Source organism: Tupaia chinensis, unplaced genomic scaffold, assembly GCF_000334495.1.
Source record: "Tupaia chinensis unplaced genomic scaffold, TupChi_1.0 Scaffold144318_1, whole genome shotgun sequence".
NCBI classification, from domain to species: Eukaryota; Metazoa; Chordata; class Mammalia; order Scandentia; family Tupaiidae; genus Tupaia; species Tupaia belangeri.
The window spans coordinates 240,214-256,610 of NW_006204176.1; the positions used below are offsets into that span (position 1 = coordinate 240,214).

Sequence of the window (16,397 nt, forward strand, 5' to 3'; positions counted from 1 at the left end):
GCAGAGAAATTGAATACCGGCCAGTTCAAGGACACAAGGGAGAGCTTGTAAACTGGGCCTTGCCTCAGTTTCTTCCCAGTCCAGGCCTTGCCTTAGAATGGGAGGCAGCATCCTTACCAGCTTGTGTTGCCTGCATGGCCCCGTCACAGGGGCACCTCCTTCATCCAACTCAAATACACTGTCGGACTAAACTATTAAAATACTCTTTTTATGGACGTCCTTATCTCTGTTTTATTTTCCCCGTTTCAATCCATCTTCCATGGTGCAAGCAGGTCTGTTTTCCTAAATATTGCTTAAGTGTCCTATTTATCTGGCAATAGAAGTAATTTTCTATTGATTCTATTAGCTAATCACTGATCTGGAGGATTTATTGATTCTATTAGCTAATCACTGATCTGGAGGATTTTTTTTAGCTTTTTTGCCATAGGGCATGTGTGCTTGTTCTCGCTGGAGAGACACAGAGAGAAAATGAGAGGCAAAGTGAGAAATCACCCCGCACCCTTGGTGGGGATGGCCATGCTGCAATCCCTTCTTCCCCATTCTCCTCCTGGGATTTTGGGCACACATGCATATGCACCCAGAGTGATTTTTTCAAGCCTCGAGGTGTGGAACTTGAACTCCTATTGGCCGTGTAGGAGTCCAGCACCTTAACCGTTGTGCCACCTGATAGTTCTTTGATGGGCAGGATTTTTAAGGGTGAATATCATCAGCACAGGAGTCCTGCTTCTACTTGAGTGTTCATTGTATAACTGACATTTCTTCATACTCACATTCTAGCATGTGGAAATTCAAGGGCCAGTCAAAGCCTCGTTTTCTCAATGTTATCTATGAATGAACATTAGGAACATTGATTTGTCTTCTATGGTATCAGGAAAGGGTGAATTTCTGTCATTGCTTAATCCCTGTCATAAGAGAGAATATTTCAGTAGAAAGGAAATGTCTCCCAAGAAGACAAAGGTCAGTCTCTAATGGCTAGAATGACTTCCCTAAGTATGAAATTGATATTTTTATAAACACATGTTCATTATATCATGATAGCTCTTTTTAAATATGTACTAGGTGACATAGTTATTAGCATGTTTTTTTATTGGAGGGAGAGGTTTTTGCTACAGGGTGCATGTGCTCGCCAGATAGACAGAGAGACAGAGAGACAGGGAGACAGAAAGCGAGAAATCACCCCCCCCAGGGGGTTTGGCCATTCCACAGTCCCTTCTCCTCCATTCTCCTCTTGGGATCTTGAGTATGCACACACATGCACCTGGCGTGAGTTTAAGCCACTGGGTCTGGGATTTGAACCCTGGTCGACTACATGGGAGTCCAATGACATAGCCATTATGCCAACTGCTGGTCCCAGCATGTTTTGTTTTTTCATAAGTAAAACCTGGGGGAAGAAACATCTTTTATTTGTTTTTATTAAAATTTCTAATAAAATTTAACTATCTGTAAATAAATCAAACTTCAGAAGAATTAAGTAAGATACTTGTAATAAATATTATTTATCAATATGGCATATAATCTAAATAGGATATGCAAGAATAAGGATTGTGATGGTCAGGTTTTACTTGTAGATATCCAGATAGTAAAGCACAGATGTATTTTAAATTGTACTTATTTCATCATCCTTTGCCACGGAATGGCATATTGAGAATAATAGCAAAAGTTACATAGTGCCTGATATGTGCCAGGCTTTAAGTGTTTTGTGCATATTGATTTAGTTGATCCACAATAACCCTGTGAGGGGTGGGTACTATTATTATCCCCATTCAGGTGTAAACAGGCACCATGGGGCCAGCAAGGTCTGATTTTGATTCCTAGCTCCACCTTTGAGTGATTTAAGGCAAATTAGTTAACAAGCTTTTGTTTTTCTTTGAGATGGCAATAACCCTTAACTTCATAGGATTATTGTGGAAAATAAATTAAGGATCCAGAGTTAGATACTTGGCATATAATAGGCCTTCAGTAAATTTAGCCTACATTCCTATTTCAATGAATTGACTACTAGAAAGAAAGTCACTAATTTTTATTAAATACTTGAGTACTGTGTTGTCAGAAAAGTCATGATACACTTGCATAGAAAAATGTAGAAAAAACATACCATAGAAAAACATATCATAGGAAAAAACATCTCATTCTTTTCTGATAACCCAATACGGAGTATTGACCTTTGAGACATAAAGTATCTGAAACCTAGTAGGTACTCAGTACATGTTTGATGAGTGAAAAATGAAAATACATAGAAATCTGCCCATGTACTCTAAGTAACCATGGTGAAAATATGTTGCTTAGAGATTTAAAAGCTTTAGCATTACCTGAATTGTTTCTTGGTGATAATTAATCATCTTGAGGAGAAAGTCCTTAGGTTTTTATTTTGAGAATTTTCTTTCCAGAGTCTTAAGAACCATATAACACACCCAACTGACAAGAAACTTACAAGTCTCCTGAGTGTGAAGATAATGTTGGCAATTTTCAAGAAAGTGAGGCAAGATTTTTTTCTTCCCTAGTGTTTGTTGGCAGAGCAATTGATGGTTTTATGGTTGCTTATGATTTAACCTTACCACTGATAGTATATTTAGACACCCATGTCTTATTTATTTATTTATAGAGGGATTTTTGCTATAGGTTGCATGTGCTTGATGGAGAGACAAAAAGTGAGACATAAGCCCCCTAGGGGAGATGGCCACACCACAATCCCTTCTTCATTTTCCTCTTGAGATTTTGGGTATGTCCGCACTCGCACCCAGAGTTTTAAGCCGCCAGGTCTGGGACTCAAATTGTGGTCAACTACGTGGGAGTCCAGGGTCATAACTATCATGCCATCTGCTGGTTCCAAGACACCTATGTCTTAAAGCAGTGTTATTTCTGATTTTTAATTCATGTATGTCTTTAGTCCTTTGAACTCATTAATGAGAAAGTATAAAAACTTAGGTGCTCTGTTCTTGTTATCATTTAAAATTAGAACGAATTAATGGTTTATTACCTAACAGAATACAATGTTCCCATTGTTTCAGCTGGTGAAAAGCAAGTTGTTATTGATGATTATGTTATTGATGTTGATCTTCATGGTGATGGTAGTGAAATGAGATTGAAAAACTCAAGTAAAAATGGATTACTTCTCCTCAAAGCCTAAAGCTAGACTCTGGACTTCTAAATACAATTTTAGTACTATTTTTTTTTCTCATTAAAAATGGGGTTTAATGGTGTAAGTGTAAGTGAGGAGGTATTGAATTGACTTGCTAAAAGAAAGAGTATATCACTTTATTGTGGAAGTCGAATTATGGTTCTTGGATTCTGTGTTTTTGCTCTATTGAAACTACACTATTAAAACAAAAGAAGTTTTTCTAGGAATTATGAAATTAACAGTTGCAAGACACATCCACAATGAGATATCATTTCACCCCAATTAGACTTACATTATCAAAAAGGCAATAACAAATGCTGGCGAGCATGTGGAGAAAGAGACACTCTTGTACACTGTTGTGGGAATGTATACTACTACAACTGTTATGGAAAACAGTATGGAGATTACTCAAAAAATTTAAAAGTAGAGCTGCAGTATAAACTAGCTATCCTGCTAGGCATATATTCAAAAGAAAATGAGTATGTTGTGAAGATATCGGCACCCTAATGTGCATGACAGCATTATTCACAATAGCCAAGATATGGAATGAATCTTAGTGTCCATCAACAGATGAATGGAAAAAGAAAATGTGGCACATACGCACATGATGGAATATTATTCAAGAATGAAAAAGGAAGAAATCCTGTCATTTGAGGGTAAATGAGCGAGTCTGGAAGAAATTTTGTTGAGGGAAATAAGCCAGACATAGAGAAGTAACATATATTATTCTTCATCTGTAGAAATAGTGTTGGTGGGGAATGGAGAACTGTTGATTAATGGAAACAAAATTACAGATCGATAACAAGAACAATTTCTAGCATCATAAAACACAGAAGGAGAATATAGCTAGCAACAACTTACTGTATATCTCTAAGTAACTGGAAAAAAGGCTTTTGCTTGTCCCCAACATGAGCAATGACAGATGGTTGAGATGATGGCTATATTGATCATCCAGATTTAATCACTGTACGCTGGATTTTTGCACTGAGGAATCACATTGTACCTCCACTAATATGCATGATTATTATATGCTAGCAATAATACAAAATTAATAAATGAAACGATTATACTAGTGTCTGTTATACCCTTCTTTAGCCTAAATAAGTACAGGCTGACGTATTTCCAACATCTTTATTCAACTGTTATTTGGTGGAAATCAGTGTTGCCTCTGTGTTTGTCCACGCCATCAGCAGGCACGTTCTTTCCGAGGCAGTGGTAAATCTCTCACCTTCTGTGGAAGCACGTCGTCCTATCTGTGTTGTGCATAGACCTATTCCATGACCCCCATGACCCCAAGCAGCAGTCTGTATCCAGGCTTTCTTTGCTCAGTGACCTCTTCACTCTCTGCAGCCTGGTGTGGGTAACTAACATTTATTTTCACTTTGATATCTGAACTACAGAGCTTGCCAGTGGGATGCTTGCTGGGAGACATGCCAGCCCAGTTCTGGCAGACTTTATTGGAAGGCCCCAAGTTTAAAAAATATTGAGAGCTGCTTGAATCTTTGCAGCCATCCCATTGTCAATATGAACTAGACATGAGGAACATTTTGTTTTAGGAAGGTAGGAGTGAATAAAGGTGGGTATTCAATAAATTCCAAAGAGAAGGAACTGTTCATTTCCCTTCCTCTCATTCCCCTCGTGCCCTGAAGATTATCGGCAACACCCTTACAGCATATGGACTCCTTCAGCGCTTCCGAATTGATGGGCTCCAGATGGACTCACAGCTGGAACTCCCGGCTATGGCCAGTCTGCCCTTGACCTCATGCATTGCTCTAGCCCTGTGTTCACCAACAAGAATCCCTGGAATAAAGAGGCTATGGACTAAGCCTGCAGGCCAGACGAGCCCTTCAAACATCAATTTCAAAGACTAGATCATAATTTGAAAAACACAATATAAACAGGAAAAGGGGAGAGGGGGGCGTTGCAGTTTCAAGCTGCTAGCAATTAGGCACTAATTAGGTTTCTACAGCTGAGTGGCTGCAGCAGCCCAACAGTACCACGTGTGTCTGTTTCAAATGTAAGGGGTTTCTCAGACTAATCTTTCCTAGTGAAACTAAGCCACAGTTTGCAGACTGACCTACAGAATAGATATATTGTAAATATATTCACATGTAACTGGTTAATGGAGTTTCTCAGTTTCATTTATAATAAAAAATTGAATTAAAAACTATAGTTAGCCAGCAGGTGGAGGAGTAGTTAAGGCATTGGATTCCCATGTTGACTGTGGTTTAAGTTCCGGACCTGGCAGCTTGAAACTCATGCTGGGCGCATGTGCGTTTATACTCATAACCCTGAGATGAGAGTGGAAGAGAAGGCATTGTGTGTGACCACTCCTCCCCTCACTTTCTGTCTCTGTCTTTCTGGTGAGCACACATGCCCTATAGGAAAAACAACAACAACAACAAAAAAAACTCAAAACAAAAACAAAAATAAAAACACTACAGTTAGATAGGAAGAGTAACTGCTAATGTATATAATACTTGTGTAAAAATCAGATGCTAATTAATACATTTGTTAATATTCATGAAATCTATATCAAGCACTGTGGAAATGTATTTCGAGTGGGAAATTTACATGATCAGCATAATACTTGTTCAATGACACATTTTTTGAAAAGTAATTTGTATTGCATACTACTAGATGTAAAACATATAACTGGTTAGACCCAACATGTCAACATCCCAGAATTATCCCAGACAATTACTGCTTTCTGATTTAAGTTTTTCAAGTTTTTTTTTTCTGCAATAGAAGTAGAATGCAGTGGAAAGTTTGAATAATTGATGCCTCTTGTTAAGTTGAGGTCCTGTGAATTCACAGGCATGAGTCAAATGATTGGTACAGAAGGATCTTGAGAAGGGCTGCAGAGAGTACAATTTAGAACCAAGTACCAGTTGAAGAATGGCTTACATTCCATGACTAGTTTTAAGTGTCTTTTATACATCAACCACTTGAATGATATGTAAGAGATGTTAAATGCTCTGAAATATAATATTGGATCTTTTCCAATGACCCAATAGCTATTGGATAATATGAAAGACATGGTCTCTGACCTCAACAAAGTTAGAGTCTAATAAATAAAAGAGAAGATCTGGTCAAAGAGAGTGGGCAATATAGTCAGAACAAGTTGTGGTTCCAAGCTGGACTCACTGTGTAGAAAGACAAAGGCACTACTGAGAGCCTTTGCCGGGTAGCAGGTCTATATGGGTGTCCTAGAAGAGCAGAAGAAAGTGGAAGTCAGCTGGAGAGAGCAAGGGAGCGGGGCCTGTGGTAACCAATGGAGACCACCGAAGTATGGCATCAGGACCAAATTCATCCAACTTTCAAAGAATTTACTCTCCCTGCTTTTAATGCCTTCGGTTTCTTTCCTGCGCGAATATGGCTGAACTTGTGGTAGGTTACTCAGAGGAAGGCAGGCATGGGGGTGAGAAGTTGGGAAATGTGCTAACAGTTGAAACTCCTCGTTGTAAGAAAAATTGGTGTTTCAATACAGACTCATCTTTTTATTTGCAGATCCACCCAAAGTCACTGTGATGCCCAAGAATCAGTCTTTCACGGCAGGGTCTGAAGTCTCCATCATGTGTTCTGCAACAGGTTATCCCAAGCCAAAGATGGCCTGGACCGTGAACGATGTGTTTATTGTGGGTTCACACAGGTACTGGGTTTGTATCACGTTCTTTGTTTTCATTGAGTGAGAAAAGTTGATGAAATTTTGGGGCCAACATAATCCTGACCCAAACCCTAAGATTATAAAAAGCTTGACCAAAATCTGCAGCTTTAGATTTTCTAGACAGGCTAAGAAATATTGAAAAATACAATATAAATGATGAATTTATAGAGTTTGAGGCTATTAAGTTCTTGATTTCAATGACTGAGATCAGGTGCTTCCTAAAACTTTGAGTTGGAAATGTAACAATGTAACACTTGGTTTAACTTGAGTAATTACCATGGGAATATAAACAACTTTTTGTGAGATGATCAATAAAATAACACAAAGTTTTTATAGATCTGTTAAAACCATTGTCCTGGGGACCAGCAGATGTGAAATGGCTACGTCACTGAAGTCCCATGTAGTCGACCACAGTTTGAATCCCGAACACAGTGGCTTAAACTCACACTGGGCGCATGTACATGGGTGTCCAAGATTCCGACAGGAGAATGGAGAGGGGATTGCAGTGTGTCCATCCCCCCTGGGGGGTGATTTCTCACTTTTTGTGTCTCTGTCTCTGTCTTTCTGGTGAGCACATGTGCCCTATAGCAAAAAACCCCCCCCCCCCCAAAAAAAATAAAGCCATTGTCCTGTATTTAACAGAAGAGAGAAAGAGACGAAGGACAGAAAAGTAGCTCCAGAGTAAGAAGTAATAGCTAGTGTTCTAGAGCCCACAGGGTGAAGAGAGTTAGCAATACGGGTGGTATAACTGAATATAAAACTGAAGTGTGTACAACATTCTTTGAAACTCTTTTCACTTTTTGCCATGATGCACTGAGAGGTATTTGATTCTACTACATAGTTTTTAAAGACAGTTGAATCCGCTCATGCTCAGAGTGTCATAAATAAGAGGAACATAAGCAACAAAGTTTCCAGCCATTGGATTTCCATTACTCTGGGTTTGGCATGAGAAGGAGGGTTAGGTATGAGCCAGATTCTATTCCTAGGCTTATCACTGACTCGCTCTGTGACATGAGGCATTGTGTCTCAGGTTTTCATTATGAGGGACCCTCTAGCAGAGAGCACATGTGCCCTATAGCAAAAAACCCCCCCCCCCCCAAAAAAAAATAAAGCCATTGTCCTGTATTTAACAGAAGAGAGAAAGAGACGAAGGACAGAAAAGTAGCTCCAGAGTAAGAAGTAATAGCTAGTGTTCTAGAGCCCACAGGGTGAAGAGAGTTAGCAATACGGGTGGTATAACTGAATATAAAACTGAAGTGTGTACAACATTCTTTGAAACTCTTTTCACTTTTTGCCATGATGCACTGAGAGGTATTTGATTCTACTACATAGTTTTTAAAGACAGTTGAATCCGCTCATGCTCAGAGTGTCATAAATAAGAGGAACATAAGCAACAAAGTTTCCAGCCATTGGATTTCCATTACTCTGGGTTTGGCATGAGAAGGAGGGTTAGGTATGAGCCAGATTCTATTCCTAGGCTTATCACTGACTCGCTCTGTGACATGAGGCATTGTGTCTCAGGTTTTCATTATGAGGGACCCTCTAGCAGAGCAATTCATCCTGTGGAGCAAGATGGTCTGGGTGCAAATTCCAGTTATTTTTCTACTGACTCTGACTTTCTTTTTTCCAAAGAGATGTTTGCCATAGTGTGCATGTGCTTGCCAGAGAGACAGAGAAACAGAAAGCGAGAAATCACCCCCCAGGGGTATGGCTATGCGCAATCCCCTCTCCTCCATTCTCCTCTCAGGATTTTGGAAATGCATGCACATGCACCCCGTGCGAATTTCAAGCTACAGAGCTTGGCACTCCAGCTGTGGTTGGTCATGAGGGAGTCCAGCACCTTAACCACTACACACCTGCTGGCCCCATATCTTGATACTGCTACTACAGTCTTTTCAACTTTATTTTCTTTTTGTCTTTTATCCATAGGTATAGAATGACCTCAGAAGGGACCTTACTTATAAAAAATGCAGTTCCTAAAGATGCAGGGATCTATGGTTGTCTGGCAAGTAATTCAGCTGGAACAGATAAACAGACTTCTACCCTCAGATTCATTGGCAAGTATAATCAGTTCAAAAGGCAATTAAAATAGGATGGATATCCTATAAAGCAATATAAAAGTACCTTTCTATAAATTTGTTATGCGTAAGGTATCCATACCATTACAATTTCTTATTCATCTCACACATTGATTAAAGCAAACACTGTAGCTATTTTCAGTGAAATGTCAGAGAGTGAGTAGTTTCATTGGTCAGCAGAAATCAAGGAAGCTTCCAGGCTATGGGAGGCTTCAAGGTTGTTCTCTGAGTTTCTGCTCTCGCATGGCTTATCAGTTCTCTGCAATATTTCACTTTCAAATTAATAAATTCTCTGTCGTTTATAGCTTATTTCAACTTCTAGTATATATTTTCTATTTACTTTCAAAATCGTGTATAATATTATTTTCACTTTCCTTTTTCAATTTTTCTCTTTCAGATTAAGTAGAAATACTGATCTTTCTTAGTCAAATAAAGGATAAAGACGTTTTCTGCTCAGTGTCAGTTGGTAAATCATAAATAATTAGTGGCTTACAATTTCCCCTGCCACTGTTAATCAGCCTCCTTGACAGTAAGATCATGAAACTGGTGGTGTACAGGAGGGGGTGTGAAAGAGCCGTTAGTGCAGACAGAACTGTAGTTGGTGTATATTGGTGAGGGAGGGAACCAAAGTGTCACAAGTATTGAATTTGAGAGCCTGGAGAAGAACGGTCTCATTTGTGAAATAAGGAATTGACGTGATGCATACATGACATGATCTTTGAGGAGGTAACTCTAGCTTTGTTTAACACTGTCTCCACTGGAGTTAGGAAGATCTAAAATGTCCAGTTAAAAGAAAATATGCGTGAAATGAAGCATTTGGCAAAAGGGTGAAACAGCTAAGGAAAGAAATGCCAGATAAGGTCTATATTGTGCATCGTAGAGGAAAATCGAGTCAAAACTGGGAGACTGTATTTATGAGTGAACATTTTAGCCTTGGGCTGAAAATCTCTCTCTGTGGTTAGACATGAATATTCTTAAAATCATGTGGAACATGGTATTAACAAATTTCTCTGCATCTGTATTATTCTCAAACCCTGATTTAGCCAAGTCAGTCTTATCATCATTTCTCTTTGGATTATATTTTTATTACAAGGATTACTCTGTGTTCTTTTGGTATTGTTTCTCTCTCTTTTTTTAAAAATTTTGATTTTATGATTTCTTATTTAGATCCAGTGGTTGTACATTTCTGTAAGTGCACAAAATATATATATATATATATATTTTTTTTTTTTGGTTATAGGGTGCTTTTGCTCACCAGAAAGAAAGACAGAGAGAGACAGAAAGTGAGCAGAAAGTGAGAAATCACCCCCCAGGGGGGATGTCCACACCACACAATATGGTTTTTCAAAGTATGCATTGCAGTTTATGAGAACGAAATCCAGAATATTACCATATACATATTTTTTTAACAGAGAGCTTGGGACCAGCAGATGGTGTAATGACTATGCTGCTGGACTCCCATGTAGTTGACCGTGGTTCGATTCCCAGACCTGGTGGTTTAAACTCCCACCAGGGGCATGTGCGTATGTGCCTTCTCAAGATCCTGAGAGGAGAATGGAGGAGAAGGGATTGTGGTGTGGTCATTTCCCTTGGGGGGGAAGGTGATTTCTCGCTTTCTGTCTCTCTGTCTCTCTTTGTCTTTCTGGTGAGTGCATGTGCCCTATAGCAAAAACCTCTCAAGAAAACAAAAAATAAAAAAAGAGAGAGCTTTACATTTTTGTATCTGTTAAGTGCTCTTCCCTAGATCTCTCACACCCCCTCTACTGTGTACTTCCTTCCTGTACGGCCTCTGACAAATACACTTGCACTCTCTGCTGTTACATCTTTGGATCTTTCAGGTTCTACCGTAGAATATTGTTTCTTAATGACGTATTCAACTTTCTAAGCTTTTTCTTTTCTCATATCCCTCTTTTGTAGTAAGGCCTTGCAACTAATTTCCTAAAATTTGTTGGCTTGTTTTATAACTACTTGGAGTTTCAGTCATGTTTTTTGCCTAATATCGTTTAGAGGAGCTTTAATAAGTGATCTTTTTATCACATATGTCTGTGTACACCTATAGTTTGGTTATAAACATTTAAAAAGCCATAGGTACACAAATACTGATAGATTTAACTTGACTTGTTTAGTAAACATAATGATTTCCACGTGGTATTGTACTAGATGCTATTATTTGCATGTTTGTGTTTTTCAGAAGCCCCAAAGATGGTTGTAGTTCAGAGTGAACTCTTGGTTGCCCTTGGGGATACCACAGTTATGGAATGCAAAACTTCTGGTGTTCCTCCACCTCAAGTTAAATGGTTCAAAGGTACATTCTTTAAATATATTTGTGTCTGCTTCATTTAAGTTTGTTTTATTAAAAAAAATTGCTAAAAATTTATTTTGAGTGTGTGACTTAGCAGCACCATAAAATGTGTTTATGATCTCACTGGAGACGATAGTTCAAAATTCTGGATTCCAGATTTCAGGATTTAACATCTGGTATGGATTATGGGACCATGAAAATCAAAGCAGGAAAAGGCCTCCTTTGCTAATCCAGCCGAACATTCTCATTGTTAGTTTAGGATTGTTTCCTGTAGAAAATTGTCCAAGAATACTCGGTTAATGTTTAAAATAGCTTCACTGATGTTAGTTCAATTTTCTTAGAGATGATGACTCTTACTATTGAGACGTTTGCTAGATTCTCAACCATGCTTTCTACCAAGTGCTCAAGTAAGGACACGTAGGAAGCTTGCAGGATATTGAAATTCAAATGTATTTCTTAGCTTTATCACGTGTGGTAGTTGCTGGTGGCAAGTATGGAAATGATCTGCCTATGTTTGTAACACAAGGATTAGACCTTGTGGTTCTGTAATGAAACAGCAGAAATGTGCCTCTTGACCTTAGCGGGAACACACTTGGGTCCTGATGGAGGCTCAGATGTGAAAGATAGATTTCTGGGTAAACAGCCCTGCTTCTGTTTTTTTCCTCAATTGCTTCAGTTTAGGAGATAAAGAAAAAAATTCTGCAACATCCTAATAGGGTGGTTGCTAGGATTATTGAGACGCTGTTTGCAAAATACTTTTTAATCTTAGGATGAAAAATGCTAAATAGTACAAAGCACTATTGTTATGATTCTGTTTGTTAAATCACAGACATTTCCATAGCAACAGGTTGATGTCATAATCACAAAATTATGAATTCACCTCGGGTTCAAACTCCAAGGGAACATGAGGTGAAAAATAAGGTTTTATGTAGAAAACAAATACTTTTGAATAAGGTAAATCAAAAGGAAAACTAGGAAATAATGCCATGTTCATGGTTTTCTATGTCTAAAATATTTTAGTTTTCATGTTTTCCTTGCTAACAAAGCATTTTTGCATTCGCCTCTTAATCAGGTTAGTTCAAGAAACATAAGAAAATTTTACTTAGTTAAAATACATAAATCTTAAAGTTGTCAATGAAATAGATATCAAAGTTGAATTCACATTATAATTAAATAGATCCAGAAAAGATGTGTAATTTGAGAGAGTAGGTTTTTTTTTAATTTTAATGTTATTTGGTAGTTTATGATGAAAATAAAAATTCAAAAAGTAATGGAACATGCTGATTTCTCTGCCTGTGTATAGCAGACTCATGCATGAAGTCTTGCATTCTCCCAAATTGGGGCTACTCTCCTGAATAAATTGATCTTTGTTACAGTCTTGATCCCGGAAATTACTAGGAAACTAAAGGAGGAGGTAGGAGCCATGCAGTTACTACATGGAAAATTCTAGAATGCACTACTATTTGTTTCTTTTTCAACTATAGATATTTCCATTTAATAGGTTCAGTAAAGACATTCCATTTTCCTGTCCAAGTTATGAACCAACAGAGATAGGATGTGGGCATTAGATACTGATACAAGTGTTGGAAGATGAGTTTCTCCATGTTCACCAACAATAGGAAAACTGTCCTAAGACCCAGGACTAGGCCAATTCACTCTTCCAGTCACAGACAGACAATGTATTGCATAAGCAGAGTCACCAAGGTCATCAAGAGTGAAACTAGAGGGCAAAACCTTCTGCAGGTAGACTGGCTTCAAAATGGAGGCAGTTGGGCCTTCCTATTTCACTAAGAAGGTTAAGAAAATCTTATCCCTTAGAAGCTGTAGGGTGAAGAAGAGTTCCTGTCTTAATCATAAAAATAACTTGTTCTTCATACAATTCTGATTCAGGCAGTTCTGTTCTTCAGGTAATTCTGATTGAATAATGTAAATTTTTAAAAATAATATGTGTTGCATGCCATTCAGATCATTGGAAAAAATAAATTACGTAAGTCCAAATTGCCTCTGTAGTTTTAGATCTTTCATCTTTAGAAATTAGCAACATAATGTGAGTTCAAAATAGAATCAAGGATGCTATTAAAATCTAATGAAAAAGATATTTGTGGTAAAATATTAAAGATTAAATTGGCTACATTTACTTAGATTGATGGGTGTCATAATGTAGTTTGCAATCTATGTGGGATTTGCTCCCTTCATTTTCAGGTGAATCCAAGAAATCAAAACTATTTTCAAAGTAATATTAAGGTCTTTATCCTTTCCACTCTCATTGTCTCATGAATGAATAGTGGAGTTTCTGGAGGCTGTTGCTATGTGATCTCCCATTGGGTGAAGGCAGGAGCAAATGTGAACACTCAGCGGTCTTCTGTTAAACCAGACACTCTAGACCTCATAGATTTGCCATTCTTCCCACTAAATTTCTCTTGCTTCAGAAAATATAATTTTTTTCCATAAAATACTTTCATTATTTTAAAATGTCAGGAGTTTACTCTTAAGTTAATGCATATGCTTTTCAATTTCTCAATTTAATTTGTAAAATGCTGAATACAAATAAATATAATCCACATAAACAAAAATTCACCAGAGACTCCAGTAATTTCTTTTTTTTTTTTGAGAGAGATTTTCACTATAGGGCATGTACACTTGCCAGAGACACAAAGAGAGATGGAGAGAAAGAAAGTGAGAAACCACCTCCTAAGGGGAATGGACATACCAACAATTCCCTTCTCCTTCATTCTCTTTTCAGGATTCTGGGCATGCTCGCACATGTGCCCAGTGTGAATTTCAAGCCACTGAGTCCAGGACTTGAACTGTGGTCCACCATGTGGGAGTCCAGCACTATACCACCTGCTGGCCCGACCCCAATAATTTTTAAGAGTATACTTCACAGGGTCTTGAGACAAATTTTTGATAACTCATTTAATTATCAACTATTCGAAAACATCATATATCAGGAATAATGATCTGTTAGTTGCTATATATCTAGAGGCCAGGAATGAATTCAAATAGCAGCAGAAGCAGATCCCTCCTCAATGGTAATGATTGTTAAATCCTTGACTAGATTGTCAGGAAAGTTTGTATATTTACTGTGTATAACATTCTAATCTTACCTAATATTAAACTAAACAGTCTGTCTCATTTTCATCTGAAAGGTTCTGTATTTCTTGATGACTTCTGAATAACTTGATAATTAATTTTTCAGTAGAAATCAAGAGAGGCTCAAAACGCGATTAAAATGTAAAGATGATTGAACTAGTGCTTTCTAATTTATATTTTATTTCATGACTGCTCTTCTTTTTATTAATTAATTAATTTATTTCTGTCATTTGAGACAGAGAGAGAAGCACCCTCAACAGGGTCTCATTCTGCTGTCCTCCCACTAGCCTTTCTTGCCAGCCAGGATCATGCATGTATTTCTGCCCAATGTATACAGATTACTCTGGGAACTGAACCCTGGATGTTCCATATGGTTTCCAGCGTGGAGAGCCATGTGCTATCACTGTGCCTTGTGGCTGGGCTGATTGCTGTTCTTTAAACATTTTTAATTTGCAAAACAAAAAGAAAAGGTCTTTATTTCATCCTATTATGTCCTCTGATATACACAGAAGAAATAGGAGAGAAGTAAATTAAAAAATGTAAATGCTTTTTAGTCCAAATATTTTCATATTTGGTGAACAGTGGGGTCACACTGCAGCCTCCCTTAGTGGGAGGAAAGTTTATGTCAACATCATCTGCTTTTATTTATGGAAATTTCCCAGAGGCACACAGATGCAGCTTTAGTTGCTTGCTCATGTGGTATGTAGTAGCAAACTTACGAGGATGATTGGAGTTTTCAGTACTGGAATGCTGAAAAATACTTTGTGTTTGGCACTGCTAGTGTTTGCTATTTTTTTTTTTTTTAATTAAGAGCTCCTTTGACTCGTCTCCTCAGAAAATTGTATAAACAACAAGAGACTTATGTGTTGGTTGCCTGAGTCTCTTGTAGGTGCTGATTGCTGTAGCTTATAGTCCTATAGGAAGGTGTAGAATTACTACCTCCTAGTCTCTTTTCTTGTTAGAAACCAGGAAAGTTATCTTCTGTGGTCCTCAGGCCCAGGGCACATGGCTTGTGTGTGACATTTTGGAAAATACCTTTTCAGACTTGACATTTGGAAATGCTGGGAAGCTCTAAGAGCAATGCCCTCCAACCTCCTGGAAGTTTTTAGGATCCTCGCATGTTTGATATCACTCTTTACAGCAAAAAACAAACAAAAAAGATGTGGACACTGAGCTGTGGCAGAACATCCAGTACTCCTACGAATCACCCTGGTTAATTTCATTCTTTGGCGAAGAAACACCCTGGAAAAGAGGAAGCATAGGAGAAGCTTAAGCTAACCCTCAGCTTTGTTGAGGCATTGTTGCCTTCAAATAGAAGTAGTTCTTGGGTGATTTGAGGTGCTCCAGAAACATATGACATACACACAGGGTCTTCAGAAGCTCATGACAATGTGTATTGCATATATTTCAAAACGTTTTTGGACAACGGAATAAACTTGCACTTGAATTCCATTTTTCCATGAACTTTTTGAAGTCCTCACGAGTAACCCAGACATAAGTAGTCTTTCTCGGTTCATCCTGCCCTCACACTTGAGGTCAAACTCAGTGGTATGTGGTTCCATCTCTCACATGTTTATTCTCTACCTGCTTCTCCAAAGATCCCATAACTCCAACTTCAATAGTTTTGACAACGAACAGTACAGTTTTTAGTAGAGAAATCCTGAAAGATTTATATAACCAAACCCTTCCAACTATAGTCAGAGGTTTTGTCAATGGATGGGAGAGTGTCGAGCTGCATGGTGAAGTCCTTGGTTCTTTGGGTCCAGATCACTAAAATTAGAGATCTGTCCCTAGGCGCAAAATGAAACCGCAACCACAAATGAAGTAGGTAGAAAAGAAGTACACCTAAAAGGCTCTTGGGCGGGCAGATTGCCAGGTGTCAACTACATCTGGTACTGGTTAATCGTTATTTTTAATACTAGAGGCGGTCATGAATATATATTGGTGGGAGGTCTGTCATACTACCTACGTCCTTCTTTTGGATTTGAATCTGCGCGTTTTCTCCTGCGCTTGTGCACTTTTCTCACAGGTAAAGAATGAGGAATTTGATTACCTAACTGCGCATGCCCAGTGTGAGCCAGGTTGTTTAATAAGACTGCTTAATTAGTTTATTGCCCTAGTGGGAATTAGGACGTTGAC

At 38.2% G+C, this 16,397-nt stretch overlaps 1 protein-coding gene across 1 annotated transcript in view; it reads left to right on the forward strand.

Annotated features, from left to right (window-relative positions):
• The window catches only part of HMCN1 (hemicentin 1), a 402,083-nt gene that overhangs the window by 100,565 nt on the left and 285,121 nt on the right, over window positions 1-16,397 (forward strand). The window contains 3 exon segments of the mRNA XM_027767566.1: window positions 6,629-6,770; window positions 8,715-8,842; window positions 11,055-11,168. Coding sequence (XP_027623367.1) covers window positions 6,629-6,770; window positions 8,715-8,842; window positions 11,055-11,168 — 384 coding nt within the window.